Genomic DNA, 17828 nt, shown 5'->3' on the forward strand with positions numbered 1-17828 from the left:
GCTTAACCTAGGCTTCTCTTCTGCACCACCAGGGCTCACGCAGAATCTCCACCATGCGTCAACAGCAAGAAGCCTGACACAGGAGATAAAGAGAAAAACAAAGACACGGGGGAAGTGTCCAGCCATGAAGGAAGGGCTGCAGATGCCGCGGCCGAGCCTTATCCCGAGGAGAAGAAGAAGAAGCGTTCTGGATTCAGAGACAGAAAAGTACGGAGCAGTGTTTGCTAGTGAATCAGAACTGTGTCCTAGAGGGGAGTCACGTCGCCCATCTCCTAGTCCCGCTTTAGACAGGTCACAGTCCCTCCTGGGCTCCTCGCCTCTTTATTACTGATGTAAGCCAAAGGTACCTCGGAGTGTGAAGTGTTGTGTGACAGACTTTTCCTGGGGAGTCGCAACACACACACACAGCCCACAGCAGACTAAAGTACAGATCCTACCAAAGGCTAACTTGGTGAACTAGTGTGTTTTATTGGGATGATTAATAGGGTCATGAGTGAGTAGTTTTTTACGGGAGTAGAAATGACTCAAAAACCACCCAGCACAGGCACAGCTCTCCAAAGCTGGGAGCCTGGAGCACACTGCACTGCCTGCGGGCAGCTCAATAGTTGGAGAATTTCCTTTCCGGGTACCTCCGATGTTCTAAACCTCTGCCAGGTAGCCTACCTGGTTTTTGTTTCCCGTAGGCTCCTTGGCTGGTCTCTGCTTCTTTGCGGCTTCAGTGGCTGGTCTGACAGCAACTCTTGACAGTCTGCACTATTTACCCTCAGGAGGGAGGGGCCTGGTGAATCTGGTCTTCCTAGAGCTATATTGAGTTGCTTACCTTCTGTCTTCAGGAGCTTCCCTACCAGGTGGAATGTTTTCATCTCAACTACTATACAAGGTGGGGTCAAAGGGAGGAACAGGGTCGAGGGTTATCTGGGTAAACACATTCTTCTTTAGGGTGAACATATTCTTTGTTCTTTCAGTCCAAATAGTAAGCTGATTCTTGCTTTCTGGGTCTTCCTTTTTGTTTTGGTCTGGTTTGGTTTGGTTTAGTCTTTCAAGACAGGGTTTCTTTATGTAGTCCTGGCTATCCTGGAAATTGCTCTGTAGACCAGGCTGGTCTTGAACTCACAGAGATATGCCTGCCTCAGCCTCCAGAGTGCTGGGATCAAAAGTGTGCCTAACCACACTTGGCTATGGGTCTTCTTAATGCTTAACATTATCATAGATGGGGCTGGAAAGATGGCTCAGTGGTTAAGAGCAATTGACTGCTCTTCCAGAGGTCCCATGTTCAATTCCCAGCAACCACATGGTGGCTCACAACCATCTGTAATGGTGTCTGATGCCCTCTTCTGGTGAGTCTGAAGATGGCTACATTATAGTCACATATATAAAATTTAAAAAAAAAATTTTTTTTTAAACCCATTATCATAGATATACTGAATTTGTGATATTTCTGGTTTGCTATGTCAAAGCAAACCATTAAAGCAAAAAGTAACAGGACAGTAATATCTGTGGGGGAACATACAATTCCCAGAAAGCAAACGGTGTGGACAGCCTAAACTATGACCACAGCCTCGGGGCACTGCCACTTTACCTCAGAAAAGTTTAAGTTTGGCTATAATAACGCTCGTGATGACAGACACTGGACTCTGTGTTTCAGCAACACTCTGAAGGGTTGTTTCTCAAATCAACATTTGTTAAGCTGCTTCCATTTATAGCCCCGCCTTCTCTGTAGCAGATGACAAAGACTCCTGCATCGCAGTGACACTAAAGCTACCAGTGTGATTTATGAATTTGTAACTCCTGACGCTATAAAACCTAACTGAGCTATGTCAGGAATAGTTCTTATTCTTCCCTAGGCTCAGAGGAAGAACTGTCTCCCCTCCCTCTCTTCAGGAACGCTCATTGTGCATGTCACTCCCCAAGAGTCTGTCTCATTCTTTCTCACGTCTCTGTTCTGTTGGGTTTTTGTTTGTTCTTTTAAGTAACATAAATATGGTAAGAATTCTTCTGTCTATAATTTAGTAATCATAGCCACAATTTATTAATACCAAATTTATTTTTTAGTATTTTAGTTTTTTAAAATCAGAAAATATACAGTCTATAAAAGCAAAAATTACAAAAGATATACAAATATATCTAATAAGTAAAACCAAAAATTTTACTGAATACTTCTTTAAAAAGAAAATACTAGGCCTGGCTCCATGAGTCAAGGCCTTGCTACCAAACCCGAGATCTGAGTTTGATCTCTGGAACCTCAACCCAAATGTTGGAAGAGAGAATCAACTTCCTCTAGTCATTCTCAGATCTCCATATGCATGCACATACAAGCGCGCGCGCACACACACACACACACACACACACAGAAGGAAAGAAAGGGAGAGAGGAGGAGAGAGAGAGAGAGAACATGGAGAAAGACTGTGTGATAAACTCCATTTTCTTAAGTTGTAAACTTTTAGGAACCATCTCTCTTCCCCTGAGGTCAGGAGTTTGCATCATTTTGCAAGAGACCACCTCTCCTGCACACACCCTTGCTTCTGCTTTTCACATGTGATGTCCAGATTTTGTTTAAACTGCTTTTCTTCAAAACAAAATATATATGCAGGGTGCCACAAATGGATTGGATTTTTTAATGTGTGTTTTATTTTTCCTTTTTTTTCAATGATCCTCTTGCCTCCACTTCCTGAATGCTGAGAGTATATGTATTCCATGGCCCAATACAGCAGAGATCTTTATAATAATTGCTTCCTTTCATTTTGGGGAAAGTTTAGAAAACTCAGCAGCGTACTTGTTTAGACTTTGCATTTTCAGACTGGCAGTGCAAGCCATTAATTTTGAACCTAGGACATTGCCTCCCCAGGGACAGTGTAGCTCATCATTATCTGTCACTGTAATTGGTCCTGATAGCTGTCTAGTTACTCGGTCTTCTGCATTAACCTCTGTGAAGGTGAGGATGGTGGAAGTTTTGCCTTGGACCAGATGTCCCAGCCTGGCCTTCCGCTCAAGGAAGCCTTGGGGAAACCCTAGCTTATGCCACAAGGCAGGCAGAAGTCAACAGGCTCAGAGGCATCTGGGTCATGTGCAGCTGGACGAAGTTCCCCGGCCCCCAAGGGAGGAACGGTTTTCACCCCACCCAGGACAGAGGCTTCTTAGGGACATCCCGTCACTGGCCACTTTCTTCTCAGGCTAGGCCAGAAGCTGATCTGCTTCCCTTGCTGTGGTCTGCTGTCTGCTTGTCAGCCATTATACACAGCTGGGTGGTTACTTGGCAGTGCCCGGCCTAGAGGGACTACCTAATGACCAGGCACTTTCAGCTTGTTAGATGGGCGAGTTCCGTATGCTGCTGCTGGAATGGAGGCGTTTGAAAATGGGAGTTCAGGAGTTTGCATGATTTTTGAAAGAGATCACCTCTCCGAAGAGCTCTCTTGTGTCTCCCGGGTGTGGTGTTCAGGCCAGTAAGAACGTAGGGATTTAGTGGTTCCTGGCCTTTTGATCCTGCAGCAGCAGCAGCAGCAGCAGCAGGACAGAGGAACCTTTCCTCCCCTTGGCTGCCTTTCACAGTAGTGGGCAGGAGAGTGAGCTCTTCTGCTTCTCTCATCTGGATCTAGCATTCATCACGAGACGTGATTATTTCAGCTTGCTGTTTTAATGTTAGCCCTCCCCACATCCCACATGGATACTAAGGAGTGAACTTAGGACCAAGCGAGAACTCTGTAGTCAAACTATTTCCCTCCAACCTAATGATACATGTGATGCAGAGGAGACAAGCTCCAGGCCGTTTAACCGTTCAAGTTTCCTGTGGTTGGATTCTATTGACACTTTTAAGTGCTATTCAGCTCCTTCAGTCCCTATATCGTTTGAGTATTGGTTTGACTCTGAGGTTTGATAAGACGTGGGTGTGGTCCCAATAGCCACACTAGTGGTGGTACTATTTCCTGTTCTCCTCCTCTTCCTCCTTTTCCTCTTCCTTCTCTTTCGTTTTACATTTATTTATATTTATGTGTATTTAAACTTATTTCTTTGTGTATGAGTGTCTGTCTGCGTGTATGTATGTGCACCACATGTGTGCAGTGCCTGTGGAGGCCACAAGAGAGTACCAGGTCCCTGGAACTTGAGTTACAGTTGTAAACTAGCATGTAGTGGGTAGGAATGGAACCTGGGCTCTCTGAAAGAGCAGGAAGTGCTCTTAACCACAGAGCCATCTCTCCAGCCATTATTTTTCCTTTTAGCTATGGATAGTCAAAATCTAGATCTTTCCATCCACTGGGATTGCAAGATGATGATGATGATGATGTAATTTCTTTTCCATCCCCATCCTTTTCCTTTTTTGACCGGGTGTCTATCCTGGGCTGCCTTTAGCTCCCTGTGCAGCTGAGGGTAACCTTGAGTTTCTGATCCTCCTGCCTCCACTTCCAGGTGCTGAGATTAGAGGCAGGTTTCACCATACCTGGACTCTTTCATTTGTTATTTTGAGTATTTTATAGAGAAACCATCCCTCATCTGTTTGGTTATAAGTCCTTTCTGGCTGCCCGATAGTGTAGTTCACATAGGAAAAATAACCCCTGATTTTGATCCAGTTATACGCAGCAGTTTTATGGAAGGTGTATCTTAACATAAAGATGCTTAAGAAAAGTTGATAAATGACAATGAATTATTACAGTTTTCTTAGTATATCTTTGAACATCCCCTAGTCCCTCAGAGAAGCCTATCACTGGCTCCAAATATTGCTCTCTTGGATTCTGTGTCCTGAATTCCTTCTGCAGTGATTTGGTGAAATCACCAAGTGACGAGAAGGAAGAGGCAGTCAGCGTGGAACAGTCGCCAGACTGCAGTGCTAAGCTAGAAAAGGCAGCATGTATGTACTGAGCTACCATCAAGTTTATACTAAATTCTGCCAATGTGCAGCTTTACTACATCTGTTACTTTTCTGGACCTATTGTTTCAGAATAAAAGTCTGTGACCACACAGAGCCATTAGTTCATGTTAACAAGACAGCAGCTGAGTGGTAAGGAAGGCACTCAGGCCGCGGCAGATCTCGGCTTTCAAAGCTGACCAGGGATATAGCATAGGACCCTGCCTCAAAGAAAAAACAAGATTACTGTAACGGAATGTATATACTCAGATTGTGGTCTGTACCATGATTGACTGACCCTGCAACCATCTGGAAAGCTGGTCGTCAACCTTGAAACCCCTGACTTTGACCGTATTCTCCTACCTTGATTGTGACTGATTTTAGTTCACAAAAGCCGCTTGCCCTAAGCATTCCAAACCTCACTCTCCTCCTCTCCTCCTCTTCTCTTCTTTTACCCTGTCTTTAGAGCGAGCACAGCAAATATAAATGAGCCATAGAAAGATAACTTCTTCCCTAGCCAATATTGGCAGTGAAGGCGCAGTCTAAAGTTGAGCACCTTTGCTCTCAGACCCTACAGGCCTCCAGACTGCACAGGGATTGTGCAGCCCTTTCTCTGTTTACTCATGCTCAGTGTTTTAGTCTGCAATGAAATCTCAGATTTGAGATCTTTTTAAAAATGTATTTCATGTATATGAGTGTGTGCCTGAATGTATGTCTGTGCACCATGTTCACAGAAGAGGGTATCAGATCCCCCAGAACTGGAGTTATAGAGAGTGGAAGCCACATTTTGAGTGCTGGGAATTGAACCCTAGTTGTCTGGAAGAGCAGCCAGTGCTTTTAACCTCAGAGCCATCTCTTCAGCTCCCTAAAATCTCAGATTTTAATGCATATTATCACCGAATTCCTGTCATGTGGAGTCATAAATTGGCAGTTTGTTCTCAGTTGCTAAAACCACATTTGGTTGTAGAACTAAGGCCATTGTTAAATAGCTGCTGCCAGTGACCTCAAAGACACTGTTCGGGGTTGACATCTACAGTAACTGCTGTGTTAATTGGGCAGATTTAACATTATTGATAACTTAAATATTACCTGCTTTATAGACACAGAACTAATGAGTTTTTAGGTTTTATTGCATTTAGGTTTTATTGCGTATTGCATATTTATTAATTGGGCAGATTTAACATTATTGATAACTCTAATATTACCTGCTTTATAGACACAGAACTAAGAAGTTTTTAGGTTTTATTGCATTGACACATTTTTACAAGATACTATTTAGTACTGGCTGCCCCAGCTTATAAAACTCAGGTATGAGGGACTGGGATATAACTCACTGGGTGGGTACTTTCCTGTATTCACGTGGCACTGGGAATGCTTCCCTGGAGCTTTTTAAAGTACTAGGTATGGTAGTGTTCACTGTAATGCCTGCATTTGGGAATTGAAGGCAAAAGAATCCAAAGTTCAAGGTCTTTGTCATCTACTGAGAGAGTTTGAAGCCAGCTGCCATACTTGAGGCCCTGTCTCAAAATAAGAAGGAGGAGGAGGAGGAAGAGGAGGAAAAAGAAGAAGAAAAAAGAAGATGAAGAATTTGTCAAATACCATTCAATACTAGAGACCTTTTCCCCAAAAGCACTGTAATTGGTATAGTACTTTGTATGCTCTGTAGGAGAGCAAGCTGTCACAGTGATATGACAGACCTTTGAGTGAGATGTCACTATTTGTGTTGTTACTTGTACAAACACTTGTGCTCTGACCTCTGTTTCTTTCTAGAGAGGCTGCATGTAAAGGCTTGCTGGGGATTTGCCTAAAAGAATCACCGAAGTATTTCAGACCTGCCAGTAACTAAGCCTCCGTCATAGATCATTTTATTTTTCTGTGGTATTTCAACTATCTTGTCTTACAAGGACTGCTAACCATCCAAACCTGTGAAATTTCAAGTCTGTTTTCTCTTATTATTCAGGCAATTCCACAGAAAGTAAATCCCTTTTAAAAACAGGCAATTCCACAGAAAGTAAATCCCTTTTAAAAACTTGGTATTTAAGAGCCTGTAGACTACTGTATGCAGCAGTTCCCTGTCACTGTGGCTTCTGAATTCTTTTCATGGTGTTTTTAAGTTTTTCTAGCTTTTAGTAACTAGGAAATTATTTTTTAGAGAACTCTAACAAAGTTCTGTGAACCTTACTTCAACTAGGGTGTGAATGATATCTTGCAAGAAAGAAATTTAAAAATTTTTGGAATTGAGCTTATTTAATATTAAAAACTCCAACTAGAGAGAGATAATGAACTTATTTCAGAAGTAAGACAAACACTATAAGAGAACGGCGAGCCTTGAGCACAGCTCAGCATAGCAACACCTTCCAACTTTCTCGTTTCAGGTGATGGAGTATGAGAATCGGATCCGAGCCTACTCCACACCAGACAAAATCTTCCGATATTTTGCCACCTTGAAAGTAATCAACGAACCTGGTGAAACCGAAGTGTTCATGACTCCGCAGGACTTTGTGCGCTCCATAACACCCAATGAGAAGCAGCCAGAACGTAAGTTGCTATCGTGGGAAGCTGGTTTGGGATAACTGTCATGGCTTCAACTGATCCCTTCTCGGGACCTAGTAATGTTCTTGGGTCCAGGCAGTAGTTAAAATCACCATTTGACTATTGAATGCTTGGAGTCGGGCTCAACTTCTACAATCCAGTGTATATGTCTCATTTAGGGGAACTAGCCGAGATAAACAGCGTGTGGAAATGTCTTAGTTTTACTGCTGTGAAGAGACAGCATGACTAAGGAAACTCTTGTAAGGACATGTAATTGGAGGTGGCTTACAGGTTCCGAGGTTTAGTCTATTATCAAGGTGGGAACATGGCAGTGTCCAGGCAGGCATGGTGCAGGAGGAGCTGAGGGTTCTACATCTTCATCTGAAGGCCACTAGAAGAAGACTCTTGCACTGGGTGGAGCTTCAAAGCCCACGCCCATGGTGACACACTTCCTCCAATAAGGCCACACTTACTCCAACAAGGCCACACCTCCAAATAGTACCACTCACTGGGCCAAGTGTATTCAGACCACCACAGGACACACACAGCATCCCAGTAAAGGATTGAGGGTGCCTTCGGGAAATACTGTAAGGATGAAGGCTGAGGAGGGTGCTCCTCACCTCAGACGCTCTCTTGGAACAACTACTAATGAGAGGACAAGACTCAGTGTTTCTGTGATCTGCAGTCTCATCAACAAACAAGCCAGGGAGTGCTTACTATGCAGTGAGTCTGCTAGGTTTTGGTGACAGCACTGTGGTGGTTTGGCCTACCACAGTCTTCAGCTCAGCAGCAGCCAGGCGTAGGACAGCAGCCCTGACAGTGTGACTGATTGCCTGGGAGGGAAGGGAGGAGGTGGCCAGTGCGGACCTGGCTCTCAAGTGTTTGCTTTGTGCATTCCGACTTACTCAGCAGTTTTCCCTTCTTCTGGCTCCAGCATTTAAGTAGAACAGAAACTGCAGGAGGACATGACCAAGCATGTAATTTCTGTACAGATGCTTTGGGGAAGTCACTGAAGAACTGATGGCTGCAGTCTTTAACAGCAGCTGAACCCCAGAGAAGAGAGAATCTGATTTCTCTTATCCTCAGTATCATAAAAATACCCAATTTTAGCAAACAGTTACCTGGCCATACTAACAAAAAGAAAGTATAATTCATTAGCAGGAGCAAAAGAGCCTGACAGTAATCACCCCTGGGTATGCCCAGGTAGGACACCCGTGGCAAACAGCGCGAGGGCCATTGGGGTTCACAAGAGAGCAGTTCAGACATGTCTAGATAACTGAAGCTCTGGTAGCTGGTTGCTAGTAGACCTGTCCTTCGGGGGAGTGAAAGGATATACTTTATATTGGTGCAAAAGGCCACAGGGCAGCAACTAAAAGCCCCACAAAGAAGTAAAAAGCATTAAAAACCAAGCCAATATATAAACCAGTAATGACTGAAGACCCTGAATCTACCATCTATACTCCCATATGCTCCAGAATTTGCAGTGTTTGGACGTCAGTATGACGCTGTGAGTGGATAACCCCCTGTTTGACCTATGACACTGTGAGTGGATAACCCCCTGTTTGACCCCAGTGCACAGGAAATAGGATAGCATCATCAGTGGCTGTGTGTATAGGATGTGTAGGAAACACAAATGTAGTTGATACGGAGTTGCCCCTACACAAACTGGCTTCAAGGATGGGCTAAGAAGTGAGCCCAGGGCTATGCGGAGTGGAGAGCTGAGTGCACGCCCTCACCTGGGCTCCGTGACCCTCTGTCTCACCTCCATTCTCCCACACAGATCCCGTGCCTCTTAGCAAGCCTGCATCATTTACCTGTGGAAGAATGCAGGTCTTATTCTGCAGAATCTCTCTCCTCTGTCTTTCAGTGGTTGTATCTCTATGGCGTTTATTGTGCTTCTCGGTCTTCTGCATTTCATCTATGTGAAGAATACACAGACAGTTCTAGAAAAGGATACTACCAAATATCTATGAGTGTTGAAATCAGACGGATGGATTTTATTGTACCGCAAATGGTCCTTTATTTCCCAATAGGTTCTTCTATATTCATAGTTGCTTTTTGCTTCCAAAGAGTTTTATAAGATACACCAAGCTTGTCGTTAATGGCATTGAACTTTAGATGTAGATCCTTTTAAAATATATTTATTTATTTATTTATTTATTTATTTATTTATTTATTTATTTAAAGGTGCGTTGAGGGAGTTGGTCCTCACTTCCAATCTTGCGGGTTGTGGGGATCAGGCTCCTGTGGGCAGGCTCAGTGACCAGCACCTTTAGCCACTGAACTCTCCAAGACTTAGATCTTTGAAGCTTGCTTTGGCAGCTTGTTTGGTGACACGGAAGGGAAGAAATCCAGGCAAGGTTGTATGCAGAAGAAAGACGCTCGTAGATATTTTCTCGTATTTTTATGATAGCAAAACATTTTTATGCCTGTAAGGCAATTACCATTCAAATAAAACTCTCCTCTCTATCAGGGCTGTTAAAGACTATAGTTTGCTTCCAGTGTGACAATGAAAATGAGCCATCACTTTTAAGACAGGCCACGGAGGACTTTTTCCTCTCTTAAGGGATATTATGTTTATTCTTTTGAAAACAATTATATTTGCCGGTTGCCTTCATACATTTAACTCTGTAGCCGTTTGCTGTTTGCTTATTTGTTTTTATGATGGTGGGAATTGAATGCAAGGCTTTCTGCACGCAGCACATACACTCTACCACTGAGCCCCGCCCCCCCTTAATTACCGAAAGATGTCCTACATAAACTGAATAGTCACTGGGAGTGCAGTACACCGAGCACCCTTCTCATTTTCATGGGAAGCTGGAATAACGAACGAGTGCTTTTCTTATGAGAATCAGAAGGAAGAGAGAATTCTGTACAGTGAAATGAGATCTAACTGGAAACTGGCTTCGCTTTCATTTGCTCATTAGCAAGAATTCATTAGCAGGGATGTCGATTCAGCAAAATTAAACCTGCTGCCCCTGTGTGAGGTGAAGGATAAAGGCAGCCGATTTCTGTTTCAAGCCAGTTGGTGGTGGAGCATGCTTTTGATCCCAGCACTTGGGAGGCAGAGGATCTCTGTGAGTTCAAGACCAACTTGAACTACAAAGCAAGTTTCAGGACAGCCAGAGTTATGCAGAAAAACTCTGTCTCAAATCTACCTGCTCCCCCAACTCCCCCTTACGCCCCCAACCCCCACCATACACACACACACACACACACACACACACACGTACACACGTAAACGTGTAGGGGGAGAAGAGCTTCAGGGCAACCATAGGTACATAGTGGCTCAAAAATAAACAACAGGGGCTGGTGAGATGGCTCAGCAGTTAAGAGCACTGACTGCTCTTCCAAAGGTCCCGAGTTCAAATCCCAGCAACCACATGGTGGCTCACAACCATCTGTAATGAGATCTGACGCCCTCTTCTGGTGTGTCTGAAGACAACTACAGTGTACTTACATATAATAAATAAATTTTTAAAAAAAGGAGGGGCCAAGCAGCCCCTTTAAAAACAAACAAACAAACAAACAACAACAACAAAGACTGACCTCACCCCACTTACCAGTAAGGAAGCAGGCCCTGAGAAGGGAGTTGCCAGGGTCAGGTGGCTCAGGTGTGTCAAAGCCGCTGCCCGGGTCACCCAACTCTAGCCTAAGGAGAAAGATCTTTGTCACCCGGGGGGTGGAAACTGGCTTCGCTTTCATTTGCTCATTAGCAAGAATTCATTAGCAGGGATGTCGATTCAGCAAAATTCAACCTGCTGCTCCTGTGTGAGGCAACGGATAAAGGCAGCCAATTTCTGTTCTTAGATTTCTGTCTCCAGCCAGCCGTTCCGATTTCAACTTCGTTTCGTCATGACTTCACACATACTATATCCCAAGATACCCAGAGGATCTAAATCTGTGTGAGTCTTCGTTTTAGAACTGTTTAAAATAATCTTGGAGCACAGGCTCTCCAAGGCCCCCGAATTAAACCATTTGAAATGAGCTAATGAGTTTCGGTGAAAAGGTGACTTAAGAATCCTTGTGTACTAAATATCAAAAATGTATAGCGAGAGGAGCCGTAGGGAAGTGTGAAGGAAAATCACATAGTGTGCTCCCTGGACACACGTTGGCCCCCGCTATGATGCCGATGCATCACCACCATCCCTGGATATAAGGACGGTGACTCCATTGTAGTAAAAACCATCTTCACCAGCTATGATAGCTCACGCCTTCAACCCCAGCACTCAGGAGGCAGAGGCCTGTGGATGTCTGAGTTCCTGACAGCCAGGGCTACACAGAGAAACCCTGTCTCCAATAAAACAAAACCAAAAGTTTGTTAACAGCCATTGTGTGATGCAAGTAACCAGAAGCATGGGATGCGGTTAAGAGTTCCAGGAAACAAAAGAGTTTGGGGCAGAACACAGCATACCCTGTGGCATGGGCAGTCCCTGCGTCCTTTCTACAGCATCAGCCTGGGTGACTTTCTATCTAAAGATAATTTGCCTATAAAGAATGCTTTCAGGGCTGCAGAGATGGCTCAGCGGTTAAGAGCGCTGACTGCTCTTCCAGAGGTCCTGAGTTCAATTCCCAGCAACCACATGGTGGCTCACAACCATCTGTAATGGGATCCATTGCCCTCTTCTGGTGTGTCTGAAGATAGCTACAGTATCCTCACATTCATAAAATTAAAAAAGGAGACTTTCAGGCAGTGACACATAATTGAGTCTGTAGTACTGTTAGCCTCTGTATACCGCCTGTGTTCTGCTTCTGTTGATTTGTTGGTTTCGTTACAGAGTTTCACTCTGTCTGCTTTTGCTTTTGACCCCCTGCAATACTACTGTTTCCTATAGAGCAGGCCAACTGCAGCCAACTCCCTGATTCTTTATGGCCCACAAACACAAAACAATTTGTCCATTTTTAGTGGGGAGGAAGAACACGAGAATATTTAGAACATGTAAAAATTAGATGCAATTCAGATTTCATTGTTCATAAGAAGTTGTACGGGCACAGCACACTCATTCCTGGGTGGCCGTTTCAGAGCTGGAAGAGCAGAGTGACGAAGTTGTAACAGACCTTAAGTATACGGTCTATAAAACTTGAAGTGTTCATTTTATGTGCTTTCAAAAGGGGGATATGCTAGCCCTTGGTGTCGGGCATTGTGTGAGTGTTAAAACATGGGCTGACATCTAGTGCAGGGGTTTAGAAATCAAAGCACTTTCAAAACAGTTGTTCTTTTTTTTTTTTTTTTTTTTTTTGAAGACATTTAGAGCTATGACTTGCCGTTGTATAGGGGTTAGCCTTTTTCTTTTTTTTTTAATTTGCCATGGGATAGGGTCTCACTCTGTAGCCCGGGTTGGACTTGGAGCAAAGTTTGTTTTTGCTTTAAAGGACAAATAGTAAATATTTAAGGCTTAGCTGACTCAACAGCAATGTAATAAATGCTACTCTTCTCCCTGGGGAATCTAAGGAAAAGAAAGACACAGTGAGTTGGCTGGGCGTGGCCTGAAGGCTGTCGCTCACCAAACTGCCCCTTCTGTGAACTCGGAGGGACATAATAACTAGTGTGTCTGCGGTCCTGTGCGCAGGGTTCGCCCACGGTGGCTCTTCCTTACTACGGCTGTGGTTAGCTTCACCTGCTGACATGAAGGACCTCAAAGCCTTTGGGGAACGTGGTTTAAGGAGAGAAGCGATATAAGTTGCAGTCCATTTGCAGTCTATTTGGGAGAGAGACAGGTGACTCAAAAGTATGGAGTCAGAAAGATGTCCTACATAAACTGAATAGTCACTGGGAGTGCAGTACACCGAGCACCCTTCTCATTTTCATGGGAAGCTGGAATAACAAACGAGTTATGTAACAAAAGTATGGAGTTTAAAGGATGGCACCAGGGGACATGCCAGACTGGATGGGGGAAGCCCACAGGCCTCCAACCCACATAAAGGACCAGTGGCAGCTGAGGAAAGCTGGAGCAGGACAGGTGACCATCCCCCAGAAGAGTACACCAATTGTCCAGTGCCAAAGGTCATCCCTAAAAACATACATACAAGTAACATGTGAACTAAATGGATTATATTTAAGAATGTGTGAGTGAGTGTGTGTGTGTGCACGCGCGTGTGTGTGTGCGCGCACGCGCGCACGCACATAATAACAATCTAATGAGAACAGAGGCCATGAATTTGAAGGAAAATGGGGAAGGACATATGAGAGGATTTGGAGGGAGGGAAAGGAGGGAGAAATGTGGCAATTAAATTATAATCTCAAAAAAATTTTTAAATTTTTTAAAAGTATTGAGCTTAGGTATCTGGTAGCCATTGTAGCCTAGATTTATTCAGCATTATCATTTTTCCCTTTGTGTGTGCTTATGAGTGTGTGTGTACACATTTGAGCCGATTTGTGTGTACATGTAGAGACCAAAAGTCAACTTGCTTAGCTCCATCCACCTAGTTTAATGAGACAGGGTCTCCCATTAACCAGGAGCTTGAAGAGTTCAGCTGGCTGTCCCCACCTCCCCAGCTCTGGATTACAAACCCGTGCAACCAGATCTACCATTAGCATTATAAATCTCATGAATTTTACATACCAGTTCAAGGTATCAGACCTCCACCCAAGGTTAATATGCATGAGATATTGCTGAAATCTGAAACTCTGATTATAAAAAGATTAGCGCCTAGTAAAGGCCAAGAAGTACATGATGAAAGGATATAAAAGCTCCTACAAGATCAAGTAGATTACCATTCACACACTAAAGGGCGGATGAGCTGTAATGCTTAAGATCATGGTAAAACCTTTAGTATTCCAGATGTTTCATAAAAACTTAGGATATTGAAATTTTATATTCTACACTGACGGCATCCTGTGTGAACGCAGAAAATTGGCTTTGTCTCATTATAAAAGACTTTGATGTTTGTCACAGTTTACATGTTCTGAATTTACTAAGTGGCTTCTTGTGATAATCCACTTTACCAGCCCAGCCTTTCAACCATGTACCATGTGTAAACTGCTGAGCTTGTGTGTAAATATGCTCCCTGTTGCTCTCAAGGTTGTCTGTCCCTGCAGAAGTGGTGTGGTCCTCAACTGGGCCACTCTGTGATCATGTGCACTGGTTGGTGATTTTCATACTAGGCTGCTTTGGTCTCCTAGTTAGTCATCTAAGCAGATAAGGGAGGAGGAGAGACTGAGGGAAGCAGGAGGCTTGGGAAGAGGCACAGACCCGCATGTGGGCCTGCTGCTTGTGGGCCTCCTCGGAGCTTGCCCTTCTCTTGGACTTAGAGCTGCCATTCTCCTCCCCCTCATACATATTTTCCTGGCTGCTCTGTGGATTACTTAAATGTTTTTACTGTATTTTATTTTAAGTGATTTTTTTATTTCTTGGCTACATTTCTCGTATTTAGTAATTGTCATAGGGATTATACATACTTCTCACAGTGTTGAGTACGAATTTAGTTTTACCACTTCAGGTGGCATACATACCTTACCACGGTAAGCCCTGCGGGCTTTATGCTATGGTATGTAACCACTTAAATTATCTAGTATTTATTCCAATAAAGATAGCAGAGGTGTAAACTGAAGAAAAACCCTGCTAGCTCAGTGAGGTAACTTTATTTTCTTAACTATGTACAGAATATCTCTTTACAGTCTACAGCTAAGCTACTCGCTCTTTAGCCATCTCTATCTGTTATCATTCTATCTAGCTGCTCTGCCTTTCTCTTGAGCTCCTCCAAGCCCAAGAGTGCTCCTTCGCTCTCTTTCCTAGAATCCTGTTTTACCTTGGTCCTGCCAGCTGCTTCTCTGTGGTTACCGCAAACCCAAAAAGAAAACCCCTTCTCTTTCCCAGAACTCCTTCTATAAAGGCTCTTCCAAGGAGAGAGAGGAAGTGAGAGAGAAATCAAAGGCCCAATTGCTTATAAAAGTCTCTAGCTCCTCCCCACACCCTTAGCAAGCTGTCACCATCATGGGAGAAGGGGCTCCGAGCCAAGTCAGGAGGGGCAGAGAAGCATTTCAGCTTTAGGTGGGGTAGCTCGAGGCCACCCAGGTAACTTTGCTTCTGGTCATAGAGCAAAGCCACAAGACCTCTGTCAAGCAACTTGCCTTAAAATAGGCAGGAGTAGCATTCTTATTGAAGGAGGCTTTTAGAAGCTCACCCAAACTGCATCTCTTCAGGATACACCTAACTGCATCTGACAAATGCAATATCTATTTAAGGTTTTATATTTTGCTAACAGTTAGGTTGTCTATGTACAATAACTAAATATCCTGTAACCATGATATGGCTTATCTCTCTCCATATTGGAAACTCCATCTAAACTGTTTCTGTAAGGAATTTACGGCAATACTGTCTCTCTCATACAGAGATACTGATTGATGGATGGACCATTTCTGCCGCTCTTGTTCTCCGGTTCCTGGTTCCTCGACACTTGTCACTTCCTGTCTGCAGAATTAGCATGACTTCTAGAGCAGGCCTCCTGCACAGGAAGTCACTGTTTTCCTTCATCTTAGAATCCTTTATTTTGTCCTTATTCTTTAAGGGCATTTTCACTAAAAAAGGAACACAGAGTTAGAGGTCTTTACTCTCAGCACTTGAACTGGCTGCCTCAAAGTTTTTTCTTTGTCAGTTTTTAGGAGCTAGATGTTTTTGCCTTTTAAAAATAATTTTAGTTTATGTGTGTGTGTGTGTAGTTCTCAGTAGCTCTTTCTTGCTCTCTATTGTTTATAGGTTGGTTGGTTGGTTGGTTTTTGAACTGAGGTATCCTGTGGTCCAGGCTGGTCTTGAAGCAGATGGAGTGGCTGGGGAGGCCCATGAGCTCTGGGCCTGGAATCAGTGTCTGTTACAGATATGCACCACTGTGCCTGAGTTCAGTTCTTTTATTGTAGAACTTTGTTCTGTCTTTCTTAAAAAAAAAAAAAATGTATTTATATTAGTACATCATAGATGTCTTCAGACACACCAGAAGAGGGCATCTGATCCCATTACAGATGGTTGTGAGCCACCATGTGGTTGCTGGGAATTAAACTCAGGACCTTTGGAAGAGCAGTCAGTGCTCTTAGCCACTGAGCCATCTCTACAGCCCTTGTTCTGTCTTTCTTAATAATGTCATTTTGAATACGGAGATAGTTCAAATTAGAATTGGTTTCAGATTTTCCTTTCTGATTATGTATGCTTTTGTTTGTTGGTTGGTTTGTTTCCCAGAGGGAGATATAGGCACCCCTTCCCCTAAGGTCCCAGTGACAAGCTGAGACCTAATTCTGCCAGATTCACTGGCAGTTATTGGCTTCCTTGGAGCGCAAGTGGGGAGTTATTTACAGAGGTGTGGGGGCTCCTCCCATCCCAACAGGCTGTCCAGTAGGGTAGCTTTTTTCCAGTAGGGATGAGGGCTTTCCCACAGTGGCATAGATGGATCCCCGCTTTCCAGTCTCCCCTGGCCAATACGATCCTGTGTCTCCAGGATGCCATGTGTAATTAAGCCAAAGTTGCAAGTAACAGGGGTATGGAAAGCTAGATACTCAGGTAAAGATCTCTGGGTTCTCCCTACTACTCTGTGAGGGGACACCTCCAGTCAGCAAGTCCATCTGAGATAGTCCCATTTCTAGAAGTACAGCACAGTTCCCAAGACGGCAGTTGCTTGGCTCAGAGGACAGTCACTCACAACAGTACCCAAATTATTAGGAGCAGAGATGCAGAATGCAGCTCCTGATGCTGGCACCATTCATGAGCTATGGTGAGCCCAGCGTGGAGACTGGCATGTGCGCCTTTCACACTGGCACCTTGCTGTTCTGATACAGACGAAACGAGTTGGTATCTGTCTGCCAGCATTTGTACTTTAAGTCTGAAAATGGAGCAAAGTAATCATTCCTGTGTGACTCTGGATGAATATTGTAGCCAAGCCATCGAGTACATTAAACTGAGTAATTTAAAATAAAACTGAGAGCTGTTGTGTATTTCTGGAGAGTTATGACTGGGGCTAATCATCTTCCCCTTTCTTTTTCAGACTTGGGCCTGGATCAGTATATAATAAAGCGCTTTGATGGAAAGGTGAGCAGACTGGCACACACATGTCCTAAGTTTCACTGAAAAGGTTTTCAAGTTCCTCTATAATCACATGACAGATCTGTGAATACTGTTTAGTTGCTGGAAAAAAGTTCGTTTGGGTTCAGAGGCTTGCATCTTCAGGAGATCCTGCACAGGAAATCAAGCCAGGGTTTTTGCTGGTTTTTTTTTTTTTAATGTTTTTCCATGTAAGGTAACTCATGGTTTGTCATATATTGAGGCTGAATTCAGTGTTTACTGACTTTGGAATATTAACACAAAAATCGCCATAAAGATGACAGAGCACCCCTGTATTGCACTCACATTTCATGTGGACGCCTACCTGATTGAACCTTCTGACAGTTTATAGCAATAACCCTAAGTATGAAACTGTAACGATCTCTATAGTGCTTTTGAGCAGTTATGAAGAATTTGCACGTTTGTCTTGTACT

At 43.7% G+C, this 17828-nt stretch overlaps 1 protein-coding gene across 1 annotated transcript in view; it reads left to right on the forward strand.

The window, feature by feature from the left end:
- Nucleotides 1-17828, forward strand: part of Micu1 (mitochondrial calcium uptake 1) — a 152002-nt gene that overhangs the window by 30519 nt on the left and 103655 nt on the right. Inside the window, exons 3-5 of the mRNA XM_021173987.3 lie at nt 33-207; nt 7213-7375; nt 17339-17382. Coding sequence (XP_021029646.1) covers nt 33-207; nt 7213-7375; nt 17339-17382 — 382 coding nt within the window. The remainder of the gene's footprint in view (nt 1-32; nt 208-7212; nt 7376-17338; nt 17383-17828) is intronic.

The sequence above is a fragment of the Mus caroli genome, unplaced genomic scaffold, assembly GCF_978045245.1.
Source record: "Mus caroli unplaced genomic scaffold, Mus_caroli_1 scaffold_9, whole genome shotgun sequence".
NCBI classification, from domain to species: domain Eukaryota; kingdom Metazoa; phylum Chordata; class Mammalia; order Rodentia; family Muridae; genus Mus; species Mus caroli.